The 19,451-nt window shown below is 37.4% G+C and overlaps 1 protein-coding gene across 4 annotated transcripts in view; it reads right to left on the minus strand.

Annotated features, from left to right (window-relative positions):
- The window catches only part of Myo61F (unconventional myosin 61F), a 748,935-nt gene that overhangs the window by 129,587 nt on the left and 599,897 nt on the right, over positions 1–19,451 (minus strand). For all 4 annotated transcript variants that reach the window (XR_016546978.1, XM_090374260.1, XM_090374259.1 and 1 more), the window contains exon 22: positions 1,417–1,501. Coding sequence is in view for 3 of the 4 variants with exons in the window: in XM_090374260.1 (XP_090230386.1) it covers positions 1,417–1,501 (85 nt within the window). In the remaining variant the exon portion in view is untranslated. The remainder of the gene's footprint in view (positions 1–1,416; positions 1,502–19,451) is intronic.

Consider the following 19,451-nt stretch of genomic DNA (forward strand, 5'->3'; position numbering starts at 1 on the left):
AGTGTAAGTGTTAGTGATGATGATGTGCTAAGAAGGCTCAATTCAAGTACACTCTATGCAAAGAAACTAGCAGTTTGTATCCCATTATCCCCAAACCACTTGGAACTGGTATCGTTGAAACTGGTATCATGTGATTTGAAGCCCTGACAAATGGGGTACAGTTCTGTTCTCTGATGAGTCCTGTTTTAGCCTACAAACAGATCCTAAACATTATTTGATATGGTGACAATGAGGAATGTGGTACCATCCTTCCAACATCAGAGAAAGGGACACTTATGGTGGAGGCAGTATTCTCGTGTGGGGTGGAATAATGATCAATGGCCATACCCCCTCTTCGTGTTTTTGATAGGGATACCGTAACTGCGCACAGGTTCCAAGAACAGATCCTTGAACCCTATGTGCAACTTTTTAGGGATGTGGTTGACCCAGATTTTCTTTTCATGCACGACAATGCTACTGCATGTAGAGTTCAAGTGGTGGAGGAATATCTTGAAACTGATGATATCCAACGAATGCCATGGCCAGCACGATCACCAGACTTAAATCCAATCGAACGTGTAGTGGATGTCCTTGAGCATCACATTGCATGCCAACAGCCAAATCCTCGGGTTACTTGGTGAACTAAGGTCAGCACTGGTGGAAGAATGGGATTCCTGCCACAGAATCTTATTTACACCTTATATCGAGCATGATTCACCACTGTCAGGCCTGTTTAGCCATTTGGAAGGGTTCAACCACCATACTGATGTCATGGAACCGTATTTTTGGGCATCTTGTATCGACTGCTGTAATCCAGCCATTTCAGTTATTCTACAACCCCTATGTTCCTTATGCCTGCCCAAAGTTTCTTGCTGTCTCCTTATTTCATTGTTATTCTATGGTACACCACCATACCAAATTTTGCACACTTCATCGCAAGCTGCCCGAGTTACACCACATTTTCTGTTTATTTTGTCGATTAAAGGCTGTTGGGATTATTAATGTTGGCCTGCCTGTCTTGAGATAAATGGCTCTCTTATGTTCTGTCTTCCATTGGCATACAAAGTTCATAACAGTTGGTTCTGGTGGCCCACTCTTTCTGCTATCTTAACTGGGCATTGCTGCTATGTGGCAACCTACTACCACTCAAGTGTTGTGAAGTAATCTAGTTCCTTTTCCCATTCTGGCTATTAACCTACCACTGATGATGCACACCACTTTAATGCATACTGCAAACTACCTGTCATATGACTTCTAGAAGTAACCATTACATCTCAGGGGGGGGGAACCCCATTACTTTGTGTTGGAGCATACTGTTAATCTATAAAAACTTTACAGATTTAGAAGTCCTTGTCGATAATATAGCTATGAATGTAAAAATAACAAATCATTATAGACCAGTATAATTACACCATTTTAATTTCTGTACATTATTACCTTCGAATTACTGTAGCTGCCCACTTCCTTCTCTCAAAAAGCTTCTTGGCTAAGTAACGCCTCCAATAACAAGCAATGATGGTTACTAATTTTCAAAAAAATAAAGAAATGAAATTATAAATATATCACATTTAGAAACCTAATTTCTAAAATGTGAAACAATTATTAACAAATAATTTACATTTTTTTTTTTTTTAAGGGTGATGAATCTTTCCAACACTGTAATACCGTATACCAGAATTAAGGACTGGAATTAAATGGTTTTACTATCAATTAGTATAATTTATAACCTTAACATATCTGTATCAATACAAAGAAACTTTAAAGTGGTAACTTTCATCTGTTTTGAGTACCAAATTATTTTAATGTAACTTCACTCAAACTAAGATCAGACAAGAGATAAAATATTAGCTGTAAACATACAAGAAATTCCCAGGCTTTTGCTGTTCTGGGAAAAAAAATAAATAATAAATAATAAATATTATAAAATAAATAAATAAAGATTACCTATGTTTTTTGCTCAACATGTAAGTACCAATTCATCTAGCCTTTGAATTGCCTCAAACTATCAACCGCGGCTAACCTATGAAGGCAAGGAAATTTCCTACAATCCAGTCTACAACTCTTCTATCATAACTTGAATCTAGTTCTAGCATTACTATTAAACAAGAAAATTTAACCTTCATTAATTTTATACATCTCAGAGCCCTACAGACCTTAAATCTGGTCCATTCTAAAATAACTAGTTATCACACACTATAGCCCACATTCCAAGTTTCTCTTCATGTGGGTGCCCTTTTGCCATCTTACCAGGTTATATTTGGATCCTTTTCAAGTAGCTTGGTATTGTTAGCTTAATTGCTAGCTCCATATCTGAACATAGCAACATAACTAACTTATACAGTAGGTTTACGACTTCACTATACACAGATGTTCGTTAAACCATCTGCCTGTCTACACTGATTTCTGATGAACCTCACTTCTAAGACTAGCTGGATGTGCAGAATAGCCATTAATCAGAAATTTCTACCTCCTGTCCTGCAACCATTTTGTTCTGTGATCCTAACATGTTCCAGATATATAGTAACCTCTCATGCATGTGGATTAAATGCTTTCCTCAAAAACTGAAATAAAAAAATTGGCAAAATTATTTCCTACAGGCTATTTTTACAGGATCACATAATCCATTTGTGACCCTGTAAAAATAGCTAACCAGGTTAGATAAACAAGATTCCAGCTCACAAAATTGTTCTTTGTGTCCTTGAGAATACTGTTTCTGTATGGGGTTCTCAATCCAGCCTACAACCTTTCATCATTTCCTCTATGATTTTCAATAAGTGAAGTTACCCACTTCACTCTGAGAACTACCTTCACAGATTAGAAATATGTCAGAAATTTTGACAATCCCAGGGACTCTCCTAAGTCCAATGATGCCCATATAATTAACCAGAATGGTTTGATTCACTCTCTCAATGCCTCCCTCAAAATTAATGAGCATGTGTGTCACAATAATCATCAATTTCATCAACCTATGTGTCATCATTTAAACATTCAAGCTTAAAGGCTTTACTTGCCCTTAAGCTTGTGAGTTCTACTAAACATCTTATCTAATTTCAACAACATTTTCATACTGCTTAACTTCACTCACTTGATCTGTAAACACATCCATTACAAATAATTAAATAAATATTTATTTATGCATAACACAGTAAGCCCTTACAGCACATGGCTAGGGGCAGATAATTAAGTGCAAGGTAAATAAAATAGTAGATAACCAGTATACATATTCACATATACATAAACAATGAATATGAATTATATTAATTTGTAAAATAATAAGAGGAGTTTACCTCAATATAGTACGTAGAACACTTCTGTGGAGTGTGATGTGTTCTACATACTATATTGAGGTAAACTCCTCTTATTATTTTACAAATATTAATATCAATGTAGAACATATTGAGTATTACAGCTCTGATTCACACTATCGAATTATATTCATGTATTAACAAAATAAGGCTGTTGCAATACAATTCATTCGACATTCAGTTGCTAATTACTTGGTTGAAGGCAGGCTGCTGTTTGCATTTCTTTTCATTTTATTGGAAATCTGACTCCTGTGCACTTAAGAGTTGAGTAATTTTTGCAATCAATGTTGTGGCGATTTATGAGGTGAAGGGGTGCATCGGGAAACAATCTGTCCATTTGCTTGTACCTGGAGGGGTTGGATTGGAATTGTTGTTGGCTTCATGAATTTTCTCTGTTGGGAGCTGCTGTTACTATGTTGGCTACATTTGGTGAATTGCTTGCAGATGTTATCAACTTTGCAAGAAGCTTCAGACTCATCAATCATTTGTTGCAGAGGCTTTGTGGTTAAGTTTTCATAAAGCTGTTGCCTAGATATTGTTTGGAGAAAACAGAGTTTGCTACTGGGGCATCTTAGAACCCAATATTATAGGGCAAGGAATTTCTTAACAGTTACTTGATGAGATCCAGACCAGATTTCAAAAGCATATGACAGTATGTGAAAGATGAAACTCTGAACATGATTTATGACTTTTTTTTTTTTTTTTTTTTTTAATCTTGAATCACTGCTGTTTCTTGTTTGATTAGCCATTTTGCTTTTTGAATTTTCTGAGCAATATGTAAACCGAGGAATTAAAAGAAAGATTTTTGTCAAAAATTACTCCTAGGCCTTTGTGGGTATAGTCATTTGGAATTGAGATCTGCAATTTTAATTTATATGTGGTTTGGTTGTTTCTGTAAGGAAAAAGTTATTTGAGCAGATATGTTGGCATTGATAATGAGATTGAGTTCTGTCAGATACTTGTCAGGGATTTCATGCACTGCTGTGGGTCATCATGGCACCAGTGAATACATGGGCTATGTATGTGTAACTAAGAGTAAGAACATGTGCATGTACACTAATGCTAGGAGCATTGAAAATAAATTTGATGAATTTAAAGCATTGATTAAGTCATCAAATACACACATTGTAGGAATAGTGGAGACAGGTTGTCACTCGTGATGCTGAATTTGAATATCGGGAGTAAAATGTATACAGGAAGGACAGATAGAAAAGGGGAGGTGGAGGTGTTATCCTCTTAATTAAGAAGCATATTAAATCTAATGCAGTGCATCCAGTCAACATGGTTGACCAGTGGAATGTTGAATCAGCCTTGTGTGATATACGCACTGGGAAAACAAAATTGAAAGCAGGAGTGTGTTATAGTCCTAATGACTGTGATGAGTATACCAAACAGCTATAGACAGAAATAGGGCCAGTAAATCAGAATGTCTCATAATCCGGGATTTTAACTTTCCAAACGTTGATTGGAATTTGTGGGCTAGTCACTCACACAGTAGCAAGGCTCTTGTAGATTTCTTGGATGACTGTTTTCTATAGCAGCATGTTAGAGAGGCAACAAGAGGAAGCAATACTCTTGATTTGGTTATCAACAGTGATTCTACAATGCATTAAAAATCTGCAGGTAAAAGACCCACTGGGAGGCAGAATCACAGTGTACTAATGTGGAATTTCATTAAAGACATAACTACTTTGTATAATTTTATAGCTGAAGTTTGCCTTTAGCCAGTGGGTGGTTGGTTGGTGGAACAGACTTCCATCCTTTGTTGTGGAAGTTGATAGCCTAAATAAATTCAAGGCTGAGCTGGACAGGTACTTGGAATGAACAGAGGGGTGATATGGGAGCGTTTTTTTTTTTTTTTTTTGCTGATGCTGCATAAGCTTGCTTTCTTGCATCATATGCCTCTACTAATATTGTAGGAGAAGTATGGGGGGGGGGATGCCGGAAACTTTGCTCTAGAGACTAAACATGGGTTTCACCACTTCAAGCCTCCAATGACAAAAGAAGATATTTGTTGACATTAGACTTGAACTTCTATAGACTATAATTTTCAGGGAATATATATGAAGCAAGGTTGTTCCAGAAAACAAGATGAATGAATAAACATGAAAAGTTGGTTCAGTGAGCTTGAAGTTGGACAGTAAATGGATGTCGGCTGGCGGTAGCACATGTTAGGACTGTTTCAAAAGAGAGAGAGGAAATTAGAGAAGCCAATACAGAAGAACACTGCCCATGGCAGTATCTGTAGAAAAGGCATGCAGCAGAAACAGTATTTCTATAAGACAGCAAGTGGAGAGACTCGGTTAGAGAGGAGTCATTAATTAACCTAACTGCTCTCTTCTGAATGGAATCTAAAAGTCTCAGAGAGGTTTTGGGGACCCGTCCCAGATGTGGGAACAATATTCCATGGTAGGGTGGATTTGCGATTTATACAGAGTGAACAGCTGTTTGGAAGAAAAGTACAGAGGGTGAAAGAGAAAACCAAGTTTTTTAGATATAGAGGAAGCAATATTTGTAATGTGCTTGTGCCAAGACAGAGAGAGATTAGAAGTCAGGATAATCCCCAAAAGTGATATATCATTTTACCTAGAAAGCAGAGTGTCACCAAAGATAAGCATAGGAGCAGAAGAATCCTTTTTGTGAGATATAAGACAAGATTGCATTTTAGAAGGATTTAAATCAAATAAGTTGTCTTTGCCCCACTGGAGAATTACCTGGATATCAGCATTTAAGGAATTGGTAGCGGATATTCGAAAAGTTGAAGCTGACTGAGCAGAGTGAGGGTTCTCAAAATGGAAAGTGGAAAGCAATGTCCTATCAGTAGCAAAACTATGGTTAGGATTTCAGTCAATGGAAGTGGGTCATTAATATACAAGAGGAAAAGAGTGGGGGAAAAGAACTGAACCTCCAGGGACACCAGCATTAGTGGTGAAGTTAGAAGACAGAGAGCCATCTACCATCACCCTTAGTGAGCGATCAGAGAGAAAACTGGATAACCAATTAGAAAAAACAGTTGGCAAACCATAAGATGGAAGCTTGTTTAGAAGATCTTTATGCCAAACACGATCGAAAGCCTTTGAGATGTCAAGAGCATCTGTTTGTGTTTCACCGAACTTTTCCATTGAATTTGTCCATAAATGGGTAACATAAACAAGAACATCACCAGTGGATCGACACTGAAGGAATCCATACTGGCGATCGTTGATCAGACGGAAGGTTTCTAGGTAGTTTAAGAGTTCGCGGTTAATTTATTTCTCCATTACTTTAGAAAGAGTAGAATTAATTGCAATGGGACGATAATTGGATAGGAGGTATTTGACACCCTTTTTAGGAACTGGCTGGATATGAGCAAATTTCCAAGCAGAAGGAAAAATACCTTTGGAATAAGAAAGTGAAAAAAGGGGGCAAAGAACAGGAGTAAGTTCAGGAGCACAGGTTTTGAGAACAAGTGGAGAAATACCATCAGGACCTTGAGTTTTCTTAGCATCAAGATTCATCAAAATCTTCTATCTTTTTGACAGAAGACCACAGGAGGCATTGAATGGAGAGTGTTAGGAATGGTGGGAGGTGGTTTACCAAGATCATTAATACATGAGTTGGAAGAAAAATGGGATGCTAGTAGATCAGCTTTATCCTTGGCTGAAGTTACAACAGAACAATCTGGTTTTGACAGAGGTGGAAGCAGAGATGGGCAAAAGTTGCGGCCAATAGTTTTGGAAAGACCCCAGAATGCTCGGGCAAGAAGCAAGTTTTCTACTCTTAGCCTGTTCAAAATCTAGTATGGACTGATTAATAACTGCTTTACAATTGTTGCGAGCTTTGGTGTAGACAGAAAACAAAACTGAAGAATTGGAAACAAGCCAATTACGATATGCAACATTCTTCTCTTCTTCTTGCCGACCAGGCTAGCCAGGTGGGTAAAGTGCCTGCCTGCCAACCCAAAGGTCACGGGTTCGAATCCCGCCTTGAGCTTGGATCAGAGTAAAATGCAAAAATAACTTTGGGAGGTGCATTATGGCTACAGAAGCCGATGCACCAACAACTGAAAAAAAAAATTCTTCTCTTGAACAGCCTTAGCACATTTATTGGAAAAACAAGGTTTAGATAAAGGACGAGATTTTAAAGTGGAGTAGGGAATAAAGAATTCCATTCCTACAAGAATAATTTCACTGACACAATCTAAGCAAACATTGACATCAGAAATTTTGAAACAGTAATCCAACGAAGGAAAAGAAGAAAAGAAATCTCGCAGGTCATCCCATTTTGCATCCTTATAATGGCAAACAACATGAGGTTAGGAATAGCCATGAGATAAAGGCTCTATTGGAGAAGAGACAATCACCAAGTTGTGATCTGAGGTACCTAAAGAACCACTCACTTCAACTGTGTACTTAGAAGGGTTGTTTGTGAGAAAAAGATCAAGCGTTTTGGCTGTATGGTTAGCACTGTCCGGTATTCTTGTAGGTAAATGAACAATCTGTGCAAAGTCATTGGTAATTGCAAAATCCTCAGCATATCGACAAGCTGCATTGGTGCGACTAAAAAACAGAAGCCAACTGGAGTTGTGAACATTAAAATCATCAAGAAAAATTACCTCACTGTTAGGAAAGTAAGACTGGAGAAAGTCAAGTTGGAAAGCGAGGAAGTCAAAGAGCTCCAAGTGATTAATGGAGTTGGGAGAATGGTAGAGACAACAGATGAATTTGACACAATGAGGTAGAAAGATTTTAAGCCAGAGAAGATCGAAAAGAGGAGATTCCAAATTACCAAGTCTCTGACAGAGAATATCGGAATGGACATTCCGATATTCTCTGTCATTCGAATGGAATGAATGCAAAAGTACCACCTTTGAGGCAAAAGGAACCACACTGCGAATAGTTTGGGCAATTGAGATGAGCAGTAGTTGAATCAACCGATAACTGAGATTCTGTCAGAAAATATATGGGGTCTGGCAGACTGCAAGTGGAAATCATTGAGATTAGAATTGAGACCACGTATATTTGTGAAACGAACTAGGAAGTGTTTGGGAGCTTTAGATCTTTTCGCAGATAAGTTTACTCTATTAGTTTGACAATTCATGGTGTATTCAATGGTAAGAAAAAGTGGGGAGGGACATGCTGTATGAAGTAATGAAATTTTTGGATATGGCGTACACATGGTAAGAATTAGATAGTATGAATCAGAGCTGTAATACTCAATACGTTCTATGTTGATATTAATATTTGTAAAATAATAAGAGGAGTATACTTCAATATAGTACGTAGGATACTTCCGTATGATACTCTCCAGAAATTAAAACAGAAAAGACAAAAAAAATCGACAACTTACCGGTAACATTAGAGTAAAATATAAATAATAAAAAAACAATTTAACACAATTCAAATCAATATAAAACAGTTAAAAATCAATTTAATGCAATTAAAAGAATCTAACGAAAATATTCAAAATGATTTTCCTTCCTTTAATGTGTCTGTTTTTTATTTCTGAGGCCTGTGCTTCCCGTTGCAAGTCTATAGAGGTCTTCAATACAGACCAATCGTTTGGATGTAGATAATTTTTTAATTTATTGTGAAGCTTCCTAACCTGGGAAAGGTATTTTTGTTTATTTGAATATTGAGATTTTAAGGCAAGCTTAACAATATTACGCGATGTGGCCAGTGTTAGTTGTTTTATGCCTGAAATTTTTTGATTTAAATTAACTCTGGCAAACTTCGGAATTATGTTGTTTTGAAGGCAATATTTTAGAAAAGAAATATGGTAACTTTGGGCCGAGTACCTTAGTGTTGATTTAATGTAATTTTGCACAAAGCCATTCAAAATATCTCCCATAATTGTGTGTATCGATAGTTTACTACTGGAGAGCCAGAAAGTGAATGAAATAGTCAATAAGAGTTTAAAAAATGAATGGCTTGGTGCAAAATTACATTAAATCAACACTAAGGTACTTGGCCCAAAATTACCATATTTATATTCTAAAATATTGCCTTCAAAACAACATCGTTCCGAAGCTTGCCAGGATTAATTTAAATCAAAAAATTTCAGGCATAAAACAACTAACACTGGCCACATCGCGTAATATTGTTAAGCTTGCCTTAAAATCTCAATATTCAAATAAACAAAAATACCTTTCCCAGGTTAGGAAGCTTCACAATAAATTAAAAAATTATCTACATCTGAACGATTCGTCTGTATTGAAGACCTCCATAGACTTGTGACGGAAAGCACAGGCCTCAGAAATAAAAAACAGACACGTTAAAGGAAGGAAAATCGTTTTGAATATTTTTGTTAGATTCTTTTTAATTGCGTTAAGTTGATTTTTAATTGTTTTATATTGATTTGAATTGTGTTAAATTGTTTTTTAATTATTTAATTATTTATATTTTACTCTAATGTACCGGTAAGTTGTCAATTTTTTCATTTTTTCCGTTTTAATTTCTGGAGAGTATCATACGAAAGTGTTCTACTTACTATATTGAGGTATACTCCTCTTATTATTTTACAACCATGGTAAGAATATACCCAGATCTTTGCCATAACGTGGCTTTGACAATGTTCCCTCCCCCCCACATACACACTACTCGGATTCCCTCCAGTCGCTATCCTGCAGAGTAGAGGTAGCAAGGTTATACACTAGCTGATCCGGATGCCTCCTAAAGAATTACCAATAGGTTTGGTCCAGTGTACTAACTAGTGGCCGGCCTGCGAACACTGTTTTAGATAAGTATAAGTTTTTGTATAAGTTTTGATTTAACTTTAGTAGTATAGTATTTTTTGTGATTTTCTAATTAAATTGGTGCAATTATTCTTTACTCGGCCTTGTAATTGCATAGAAACTACAGCCAATTTCTGCCAGCATTGTATCGAAAGTAGCATTCGATTCTGCTGCCATTGTTTTTTCGTATCAATATAGCAGATACTGGCAGATCTACAAAACTTATAGCAGTATAATCAGTATCAGCAGAGGATTATAAATTATAAATTAAAACATTACTTAAGTGATTTAATAATTTAATTTGTCAAATTAAATTTGAAACGTATAACAGTAATATTCGTAGAGCTTTTAGAATCAGTGATTAGGCATAGTAGCTAGCGTGAGAGCTCAAATCACATGGGTGGCAATAGATAGTTAAATTTATTATCTATTATAAATATTTAGCTTTTACAAATGTAATTTTTTAAATTAATACATAGAATGATTTAGATTTTACCAACGTAAAATTATAACTTAATACACATAACATGATAGGAGATATAAAATTCATATAATGCAACTTGGTTGGCGATAAAACTCGATACTGAAATATATAACTGTATAGTGTTATAACTGCATTGGAATATAAGTTAGTGTTATATTTTAATTGTATTGGAATTGGATTTTTAATTGAAATAGAATTGAAATCATGCCTCAAACCAGAGCAGCAACGCAAAAGGCTCAGGCTAGTGGGAGTACTATTGCTCAGGGAAGAAATGAGGGGGGGGGGGTTGTCGTCTGAATCACAACCTTTTGAAATGTACTGCTTGTTTCATGTTTGTGGACAATCAGGAACGGGATATGATATTGCCAAGAGGAACGTCTTTGTGTGTTCTCGATGTAAGGAGTGTCAGGAAATCCAGCGGCAACTCAGCGTTGTAATGGGCCTATACGAGAGCTTGAAGAATAGAGCAGATTTCTTTGAAGGATTAAAATTGAGGAGCCCATCAAGAATTTTAACAGCTGCCCACATCAATGACAGAGCTCACACTTGAACATCAGGCAACACAGCGGCAATCCCCAAGGTTTGGTTTGGTTTGGGCAATCCCCAAGACAGAATGTGGAGGTCCCACAAGAACTAGTTGTTGTCGGTGACTCTACTGTCAGGGAAATAGGGAATATATTGTGTAAAAAGGATAGGTGGGACAGGACCAAGGTATGTCTTCCGGGGGCAATGAACAGATATCATAGAACAGATATCATCTTTTAAGGACACAAAAGTGATATTTTTGTACACATCGGCACAAATGATATTAAGAGTAGGAGACTGGCAGAATAACTTAACAAGTACAGGTCAATGTTGAAAAAAAGTTGTGAGCCAGGGTTGAATATGAAAGTGTCTGCAATTCTGCCCAGACACTTTCAGGAGTATATGATGAGAGCCTTGTCAATCAATATGGCCCTGGAGAGATTGTGCAAGGCTCATGGGGTAGAATTTTTCTCGGCCTTGTATGTGCTTGTGAACAGGAGAGACTGCTTCTACAGGGATGGGATACACTTAAATAGAAAGGGTACAAGACTATTTGCTGAGGCTATTGAGGCAGTGTTAGGAGGGTAAGAAAACTGCTAGCTTGGAGGGGGTATTTGCTGCCTCCTTTAATATAACTGGATAGATCCCATCCACCCCAGGACTCTCCTGAGTCAAAGCTTCCTTGGACTCAGGAGAGGTACCCATGGACTGCAGACTAACAGATTAACAGTAGCCACTGGCAGAGGTGAAAGTGATTCTTACACTGCTTCTACTGGAATGAGCAGCAGCTTGGAAAACAAAGTGCGGGGGATTTCCGAGACTGCTGAGTTTCATCACGGAACAATTAAATACATGGGCTGTGTTAGAGTAGCTAAGAATAGGAATAGGTGCATGTACACCAATGCTAGGAGTTTGGTAAATAAAATTGATGAATTTGATATGATGGTCAAAACATCAAAGGCAGATATTGCTGGAATATCAGAGACATGGTGTAACACAGATATAGGAAGGGAGGAGGGGTTATGCTATTAGTTAAGAAACACAAAATCTAAGGAAGTGCAGCCACAGTTGACATGGGTGGCAGTTATATTATAGGTTTTTAAATGTCGAGTGTTTGGTGTGACATAAGCACTGGGAAAGCAAAATTGAGAAAAGGACTATGTTATAGGCCTAATAATTCTGATGAGTATAATGAAAAACTATACAGAGAAATAGAGTGGGGCAATAAATCAGATTGTCTTATAATGGGAGATTTTAATTTACAAGATATTGACTGGAACTTGTGGACTGGTCACTCACACACTCTGCAAGGCTTTTCTGGATTTATTGGATGATTGTCTTCTATAGCAGCATGTTCAGGAGGAAACTAGAGAAGTAATACTCTTGATCTGGTCATCAGTACTCATTCTTCATGCATTAAGAATCTGCAGATAAAGGAACCACTAGGTGGCAGTGATCACAGTGTGCTGATGTGGGATTTACAAAAAGAGGTAACTACCATCAGGGGTAAAGGGAAAGGTTTTTGCTTTCATAAAGGTGATTACAGTGGTCTGAGACAGTTTTTAAATTCTATACTGTGGGACTAACTGATGTTGTTACCAACAGCAAATTCTAAATAGGAAGCATTCAAAGAATTAATCTTGAAAGCTACTAGGCTTTTTATGCCAATTAAGAAATATTGTTCAAGGTTTAGGCCTAAATGGATGTAGATGATCTAATGAGACATGTGGCAAAGAAGAAAAATGAATGGGATACATATAAATTAACAGGTGAGAGTGAAACACTGTCAGATATGTGGTAGATATAAGCTGGTCTGTAATCAAGTCACAAAGGAGGTTAGGCAGGCAAAGGCAAATTCCGAGAAATCTTTAGCAAATGATACAGAGAAAAACAGCAAAGAGTTCTTTACTTGTAGAAACTCTAAAAGGAAGGGGAAAAATCAGATTGGTCTACCTGATATCGATGGTTCAACTGTTGATGATCCTGCTCAGGTAGCTAACAAACTGAATGAGTATTTTGCATCAATATTTACACAAGAGGAGTTATTCAGGACGGGAATGTCAAAGGTGTATTAAACTCTGGCAGTGAGCTAAATGATTTTGTAATAACTCATAGCAGAGTGGAGGAGAAATTGTTAAAGATAAACATAAGGAAGCCTGGAGTGGATGGGATCTATCCAGTTATATTAAAGGAGGCAGCAAAGGAAGTAAGCAAACCCTTAGCCATAATTATGAGAGCTGCCTTGGACTCAGGGACTGGAGATGTGCATATGTGACCCTGAATCATAAAGGAGGATCAAAGAGTAACAGGGTAACTACCATCACACCAGTTAGTATAACTTCTGTTCCAGGGAAAATAATGGAGGCACTGGTTAAAGAAGCATTGCAGGATTATCTAGGCAAGACTTCAATTATAATTCAGACACAGCATGGGTTTGTTAAGGGAAAGTCTTGACTGACATATTTGATTGGATACTATGATGTGGTCACAAAGGAACTGGATGCAAAGAATAATTTTGATATCATATACTTGGATCTTAGGAAGGCTTTTTGATACTGTTGCACATGGAAGACAGCTGCTAAGGATAAAGGGATGGTTGAGTGGGAGAAGACAGAGAATGGTAATCAATGGACACTGCTCTTTTGTGGAGAAATGTTATTAGTGGAGTCCTCTAGGCTTAAGTGTTGGGTCAATTGTTGTTTTCTTCTGTATTTATTAATGATAATGATGATGGTATATCAGGCTTAATGTCTAAGTTTGCAGATGATACGAAGGTTGGTAGGGTTGTTAATGGAGTACGCTACTGCAAAAGTATCTAGAAAAGCTGAGCAGATAGGCTGAGCGGTGGCAACTGAAGTTTAACCTTGAAAAATGTAAAGTACTGCATATGTGTAACAGTAACCCCAGAGTAACGTATCAACTGTGTGGTACTACACCGAGGGTTGTGAACAATGAAAAGGACATGGGGGTAATTATTCAGATATGAAGTTTTCTGAGCAGTACAGATGATCTGCAAGAGCAGCTCATGATATCTTGTCAATGATATGTAGGAATTTTTCTGGCAATGAGAAGGAGGTGATTATCCCCTTGTATAAAGAAATGGTCAGGCCACACCTTGAGTACTATTTACAGGTGTGGAGGCTTCATTTTAGGAAGGATGTAGAACTGCTGGAAATGGGTACACAGAACGGGAACAAGATTATTGAATGGAACAAAGGGTTTCTCTTATGAAGAAAGGCTTAAGTTCTGCAAATTGCAGTGTCTGGAAATTGGACACCTGCTAGGAGATCTGACTGAGGTCTATAAGGCCTTGAATGGTTTGAGCATGCTCAATGCTGATGGGATTCTTCCTCTTTCCCAGATTAATCATCTGATGGGACATAAATTCAAATTGAGAAAACACAGTTGTAGAATATATGTGGGGAAGTTTGCCTTTAGCTAGCAGGTGGTTGATTGCTTAATTGAACAAACTTCCATCTGTTGTTGTAGAAGTTGACAGCTTAAATAAATTTAAGGCAGAAGTAGGCAAACATTTGGAGAAAATGGATGGGTGAAATGGGAAGAGATTTTTTCTTTTTTTTTTTTTTTGGTTGATGCTGTATAAGTTTTCTATCTTGCATCATATGCTAATGCTAAGTTGTAGAACACCATACTTTAGCTCTTAAATAAAAACTAAAATCATAGTGTAAAGGCATCATTTCAATTATATCTCATATTTTGATCATCCTTCACGAGTTGCCATGTATTGCACTACGTACAAATAAGTAACACTGCACTAATAGAGAAGACTATTGTTACTTATTATCAGTGGGCACAAGCACCCAGATGGCACTGTTTCAAAGCTTGTCGGCCTTTCATCGGTGGGTAGTTAGGTACCCTGGTATTGCACTCACGACAATCCAGTTGTGAAAGGCCAACAAATTTTGAAATGGTGCCGTCTGGGTGGTGGTGCCCACCGAGAATAAGTAACAATAGTTTTCTCTATTAGTGAAGTGTTACTTATTTGAGGTAACGCAATACATGGCAGCTCGTTGTAAAGGATGATCTTAATATGAGATATAGCCTTTACACTACGATTGTAATTTTCATTTAAGAGCTATACTACAGTCTATCTACACCTATATATAATAGTATAACCTTAAGCGCTTATACAGGGCCATACTTACACTTCTTGGGGCTTAAGTGCTAAGCTCTTGTGGGGCCCCCTTTTAGGATACCAGTCCAAAAAAAATACAAAAAAACTTGCATATATAAATAATATCAAAAATTTTGTTACAAAAATATTATAAAAACATTCACATTTTGTTTGTTAACAGTAAATAATAGCAAGTACATTACAAAATAGCAATGTGATAGCTAAATTATGAGTTTATATGATTTATGCACATAAATATTTTTTCTTGGCTTTGCCTTGGCAAAAATATCTATTAAATCATTGTAATTAATGCTGTTTACTAGTTCAGATTTAATAAATAACAATGACAAATTGCTCATTTTATCTTGAATTACTCGTTTGAGAACAGAAAACGACCATTCCCTGCTTGTGTTTGTCACAGGCATTGTGAGAAATATTTTCAGAATTGTTTCGACATTTGAAATGTCGATCTAAATTCATCATTAAAAATATTGTATATATACTGTTTCATTTAATTCATTGTTTATTGATAATTTCAGATTTTTAATGAGATAGTAACAGCTTAAAAGTTAGTTAGTTATTTGGTTTTTAGGAGCATTAGCAACTAAGGCCATACTGCTCTGGGATATGCGGAGGTCATTCCCTGACCTTTCCGCATCCTCCGTATTTGGTGGTGACGGGCTTGAACCCCGGTCTAATCAAGAAGCATGTGCTCCGCACTGCTGCTCCTTCCCACCTGGCTACGGAGGCGCCTCAGCTTAAAAGTAATATAACTGATAATGATTCAAAAAAAAATTAACACTTGAATCAATTCATGTTTTAAAAGCTAGAAAACAAAAAGCTTTCAATAAAGGAAACGTATGCCACAATCACAATAGATAACAAAACAACAAAACATTACATAGTTTTTCTATTTAAATTTTCGGTTACAACAGAATCAAAATTTATCAAACTACAACACTACTTTCAGACAGAGAGAGAGAGAGAGAGAGAGAGAGAGAGAGAGAGAGAGAGAGAGAGAGAGAGAGAGAGATACCTATATTTACTTCAGTGTGTGCACTCCTATCACATTTTAACTTTCATCAACAATTAAACTAAATGTTAGTTTTTCAGCTCTCAGCTTATATAGATTCTAAAATCTATATAAGCTGAGATATAATCTATATATGGTGATCCAATTAAAACAGTTTCTGCAGAGCGAATAATTTACATATAACGAATAGATTTTGAGAGAGGCTGGGTATGCATTGTTTGCACTTCTGGCCTTTAGGCAGTAGAGCTTCTGCTGTAGAAAGCACAAAGTAAGAGCTAAAAGGATTAACATTCCACAATTTTCTGTTTGTAATACATTTACAACCACCTCTCCCACATATTATACTGAGAAGTCACACTGGTCATTGCTTTCTTGGGTTCATAGTCAGTAGAAAAGATTAAGGCATATTTCCAATGTGGATAATATGCCATGGTCAGCCTGTGTTCTACTGTTACACTCTATTAAAGAATTAGGAGTGAGGGATTTTCCTTTATTTTGAAAATTAATCTGTTCTTTTGCAGAAATGAGTCATCCACACTTTCAGTAAATTTCACCTGTTTCTGTTTACAATGTAAACAAGGTAGGTACAAGTGGGCCCTACTGTAGGGTGTTAAAAAAAAGAAATTGCTTTAAAAACTTCAGATTACAGAAGCCCCCCCCTCTATAGAGGCCCGAAGCTAGTGCCTCATGTGCCTATTTATGAGTATGGTCCTGCTCTTATAGTATTATGCCTTGTTGCATTTATTTATTATGGTATTATCATATACACCTTTTGGCATCTCTCATATTGTGGGAATAACTTCAAAACTGGATTGTCGTGAGTGCAATATCAGGTATCTGTCCACCCACTGATGAAAGGCCAACAAGCTTTGAAGCGGTGCCATCTGGGTGGTGGTGCCCACCGAGAATAAGTAACAATAATCTTCTTTATTAGTGAAGCGTTACTTATTTGGGGTAATGCAATACATGGCAACTCATAAAGGATTATCACAATATGAGATATAATTGAAATGATTGTAATTTTCATTTAAGAGCTATACTATGGGGTATCTACAACTACATTAGCATTAGCATTAGTAGAGGCATTTGATGCAAGAAAGCAAGCTTATGCAGCATCAGCCAAAAAAAAAAAAAAAAAAAAAAAAAACCACTTCCACTTCACCCCTCCGTTCGTTCAAAATACCTGTCCAGCTGAGCCTTAAACTTATTTAGGCTATCAACCTCCACCACAAGGGATGGAAGTCTGTTCCACCAACCAACCACCCGCTGGCTAAAGGCAAATTTCCGCACGTCTATCCTACATCTGTCTTTCCTCAATTTGAATTTATGCCCTCTCAGGTGATTATTCTGAGCAAGAGGAAGAATCCCATCAGCATTGAGCATGCTTAAACCATTCAAGGCTTTATACACCTCTATCAGATCACCTCGCTGGTGCCTAGTCTCCAGACACTGTAATTTGCAAAACTTAAGCCGTTCTTCGTAAGAGCACCCCTTTGTTCCATTCACTAATCTTGTTGCCCTTCTCTGTACTCGTTCCAGCAGCTCTACATCCTTCTTGAAATGAGGCCTCCAGACCTGTATACAGTACTCTAGGTGTGGCCTGACCATCGCCTTATACAATGGAATAATCACCTCCTTATCCCTGCTGGAAAAATTCCTGTATATCATTGACAATACTCCATGAGCTACTCTTGCAGCCCGTCTGCACTGCTCAGAGAACTTCATATCTGCCTGCACAACCACCCCCAAGTCCCTTTCATTCTCTACCACTGTCAGTGTTGTACCACAGAGTTGATACGTTGCTCTGGGGTTGCTGTTTCCCATGTGTAGTACTTTACATTTGTCAATGTTAAACTTCATTTGCCACCTCTCAGCCCATCTGCTCAACCTTTCCAGATCCTGTTGCAGCAGCATAGTGTCAGTAGTGTCCTTGACAACCCTGCCAACCTTTGTATCGTCTGCAAACTTGGACATTAATCCCGATATACCATCATCAATATCATTTATAAATACAGAAAACAATAATGGTCCCAACACTGAGCCCTGAGGGACTCCACTAATAACATCAGTCCACGATGAGCAGTGTCCATTGATTACCACTCTCTGTCTTCTCCCCCTCAACCACCCCTTTATCCATAGCAGTAATTTGCCTCCAATGTCACACTGCTCCAATTTGTGTAGCAGTCTTCCATGTGCAACAGTATCAAAAGCCTTTCTAAGATCCAAGTATATAATATCAAAGTTATTCCCTGCATCCAGTTCTTTTGTGACTGCATCATAGTATCCAATCAAGTTGGTCAGGCAAGACTTCCCCTTAACAAAACCATGCTGTGTCTGAGCTATAACTGAAGTCTTGTCTAAATGATCCTGCAGTGCTTCTTTAACCAGTGCCTCCATTAATTTTCCTGGAACAGAAGTTAAGCTCACAGGTCTATAATTACTTGTGTCAGCCTTTGATCCTCCTTTGTGAATTGGGGTCACATTTGCACATTTCCAGTCTATGGGTACCTCCCCTGAGTCCAAGGAAGCTCTCATAATTATGGCTAAGGGTTTGCTTACTTCCTTTGCTGCCTCCTTTAATATAACTGGATAGATCCCATCCACCCCGGGTGCCTTTCTTGTGTTTATCTTCAACAGTTTCTCCTCCACTTTACTCCCAGTTATTTCAAGATTCTGTAACTTACTGCTAGAGTTGAATACACCTCTGGCATTCCCCTCGCTGAATAACTCCTCATGTGTGAATGTCGATGCAAAATATTCATTTAGTTTGTTAGCTACCTGAGCAGGATCATCAACACTTGACCCATCAATATCAAGAGGACCAATCTGATTCATCCCTCTCCTTCTAGAGTTTACATAAGTAAAGAACTCTTTGCTGTTTTTCTTTGCATCCCTTGCCAAGGATTTCTCGTAATCTACCTTCGCCTGCCTAACCTCCTTTGTAACTTGGTTGCATATCAACTTGTATCTATCATAGGCTTCTGTGTCATGTGTTAATTTGTAAGTATCCCATGCATTTTTCTTCTCTGCCATATGCCTCATTAGTTCATCTGACATCCATTTTGTCCTAAACCTTGAACAATATTTCTTAGTTGGTATGTAAAGCCTAGTAGCTTCCAAGATAAGTTCTTTGAATGCTTCCCATTTTGAATTTGCTGTTGGTAACATCATCAGTTGGTCCCACTGTATAGAATTTAAATACTGTCTCAGTCCATCGTAGTCGCCTTTACGGAAGCAATAACCCTTCCCTTTACCCCTAATGGTAGTTACCTCTTTGA

Source organism: Mastigoproctus giganteus, chromosome 5 (assembly GCF_048544385.1).
Source record: "Mastigoproctus giganteus isolate SK-2022 chromosome 5, ASM4854438v1, whole genome shotgun sequence".
NCBI classification, from domain to species: Eukaryota; Metazoa; Arthropoda; class Arachnida; order Uropygi; family Thelyphonidae; genus Mastigoproctus; species Mastigoproctus giganteus.